This window comes from Cyprinodon variegatus, unplaced genomic scaffold, assembly GCF_000732505.1.
Source record: "Cyprinodon variegatus isolate N-32 unplaced genomic scaffold, C_variegatus-1.0 Scaffold105, whole genome shotgun sequence".
In the NCBI taxonomy this organism is placed as follows: Eukaryota; Metazoa; Chordata; class Actinopteri; order Cyprinodontiformes; family Cyprinodontidae; genus Cyprinodon; species Cyprinodon variegatus.
Genome location: NW_015150558.1, coordinates 1,183,699 through 1,186,324, shown reverse-complemented (window position 1 = coordinate 1,186,324; position 2,626 = coordinate 1,183,699). Strand labels below are relative to the sequence as shown.

At 37.9% G+C, this 2,626-nt stretch overlaps 1 protein-coding gene across 1 annotated transcript in view; it reads right to left on the bottom strand.

Moving 5' to 3' along the window:
* The window catches only part of idua (iduronidase, alpha-L-), a 10,667-nt gene extending 8,827 nt beyond the window's left edge, over positions 1-1,840 (bottom strand). The window contains exons 1-4 of the mRNA XM_015374582.1: positions 1,541-1,840; positions 713-853; positions 537-619; positions 341-448 (exon numbers count right to left, since the gene is read on the bottom strand). Coding sequence (XP_015230068.1) covers positions 341-448; positions 537-619; positions 713-853; positions 1,541-1,671 — 463 coding nt within the window. The 5' untranslated portion in view covers positions 1,672-1,840. The remainder of the gene's footprint in view (positions 1-340; positions 449-536; positions 620-712; positions 854-1,540) is intronic.
* Between the last annotated feature and the right edge of the window lie 786 nt (positions 1,841-2,626).

Genomic DNA, 2,626 nt, shown 5'->3' with positions numbered 1-2,626 from the left:
CTGGTGAACTGGAAAGTGACCTGAGATGACATGATGTGAATTGTTGCTATAGTTTATATATAAATAAAATAAATAGAATTTAATATAATCGCTGCTGAAGCCCAGAGAAAAATCTTCTTATTAAATAGTTTTTTGTACACAACTAAATGGATACAAGCCCTTTGACGTAGTTTAAAGTCTATTTTTTCATACAAAACTAAAGGGATAAATGCAAACCTGACGTCTTGCGCATGCATACTGACTATAGGTATGCTGGTCTGACAGAACACCAGCCCACAGCATCACACCTTCTCCACCATGCTTACAGCCTGCATGAGGAGCTTTTCCTTCATTTCCTCACCGATGTACCGCTTGGCCAGAAGGTAAACCAGATTCCTCCATTCCACCACCTGGGCTTTATCCTCCAGGTCTGTGAAGGAGTTGGAGACGCTGCCCATCAGTTCGAAACCTGGGGACCAAAAAAAAAAAACAACAAACCTAAAACATCGGAAAACTTTACAAATGTTTGCCTCCATTTGGACATGTCTGTTCTGCACCTGGATGAAGTCCATTAACTGACAGGAGGTTGATCAGCTGATCCAGTTTGGTGAAGTTATACTGAGGTTTGCCCCCAACATCTCTACAGAAAAACAAAGAGACGTCCGTCTTATTTCTGCTCACCTCTTTGGTTTCTAAGGTACCAAGTTTGACTTCTGCTCAGCGGTGGACTTACTGTGTGGAGATCAGCTCCAGCATCCAGTGGATCCTGACCTGCTGGATCCCTCCATGAGGAACCGAGCCCACGTAGGCCAAATTCAGCTGCTGGTCGGTGCTCAGGTCAAACTGGTCGGCCTGGGAGTGAGGAAGAGGAGGGCTGCAAAACAAGGAGAATGACCAGTTCCCAAAGGCTCTGAAACAAGGACACTAGTAGATTCCTGTGCAGGAGGCTCAGACCTCCAGGTCACAGTCATTCCAAAAAAAGTAAAAAAAAACAATCCACTGGACTTTTCCCAAGTTTAAAGACGTTTCTCTTCCCATCAAAGACGCTTTTTCAATTCAAAATGTCAGAAATGGCATTTTTTTGGAACAGCGATGGAAAAGAAAACCATCAGCATGATCTATTAATGCTGTCTGTATCCAAATATAAGATTCATTGATTCATTTACAAAGGAAATATATAAAAGTTATTTTTTTAAAAGAACTGTTCTTTTTATAATTGAAAGAAAAACAAACAAACATGAACTCATAATTAATTTGTTAGTCTATCCTTTTATCTATATTTTCCTTTCTGCTTTATGTTCACATTACTTTTGTCTCATCATATTTTGATTTAAGTCTAATTTTTTAAAACATTTCTTATCACCTGACTGTTATTTAAGTTGTAATACCGTCGATAAAATAAAAAAATAAATAAACAAACAAGCAGCACTCGACTTCCGGGTAGACATACGTCACGTGTTTATATTTTCAATGATCTGCGCATGCGCGCCGCTCCAGCTAGTAGCAGCGTTAACATGAACCGCTTTAATGTAGTAAGATGCATGAACCCAGTGTGACTCACCAGAACCCGGTGCTTCTCCAGAACTTTCTCAGCTCTCTCTGCGGTTCTCTCAGCTCCGCTGTGATCACAGAGGAGCCGGAAGTTTCACTCACGCCCCAAAGCAAAGCGAGAAAAGACAAACTTCTCCACATCCTGGACTCCTTCCGGCGTCTTAGTTCGCATTTCTGCTGGGAAGTGGAGGAGAAGCGACGGTCCAACCTTTTCCCGACATCTTACCAGCAAATTAGCTCATAAAAAGGAGCCAAAGTGGCTTCAGGGAGACACTCGGAACAAGTTAAACTAAGCTAGCAGCGAGCGGGTCACCTGTTGATGACGTAGTTTACGCGACATGAATGTAGTCTTTAACGAAGGTGGACAGCTGCGAGTAAAAACCACTGAAATAGTTTGAACTAAACCTCAAACCTGATGATTGGAGCTTTAAAGATTACAGAAAAAATATAATATGGACATTTAGAGAACTTATAATAAAAAAGTAAAAAAAAAAATTGCAACCAAATAAAAAAAATAAATTTGAATTTCTTATCAACTAATATCCATCAGCAGAGACACCGGGGGAAAAATTTTAATTGAAGTTGATCCTTTAAATTTTCTTAGAAAAAAATCTATAACCGACAGAAAAATAATTGTTGGATTCCTCAATAAACAGGATATCATTTTTTATTATTCTTTCATGAGAAATTCCCCTTTTAATAGAAATACGTGTAAATATCATTCATAGAAATATTTTTTCTAAAAAAAAAAAAAAACAGCTACTAAATATATTGTTTCTAAAATGAGCAGAAATGAGTGTCAGATGTTTTTTTTCCTCCATTAAATGTAAAGAAAATGACTGTGCCATCATTTGTGACGCTGGAAATTTATATCTGTAAATTAATGAAAGTCATTATTACTGTTTAACTCCATCTGATCCTTTTAATCTTTTACAGCTTTCCTGCCTTGTTTGTAATTGTCTCTTAGAGAAGTTGTAATGAACATCTGGAATGAAACCATCCTTTAAGTGTTAAACTGATACAGGAATTAAACATTTTATTTAATAAGACTTCAAGCATCTTCTGAATGTATTTATTGTGGAAGTTGAAGCAAAAG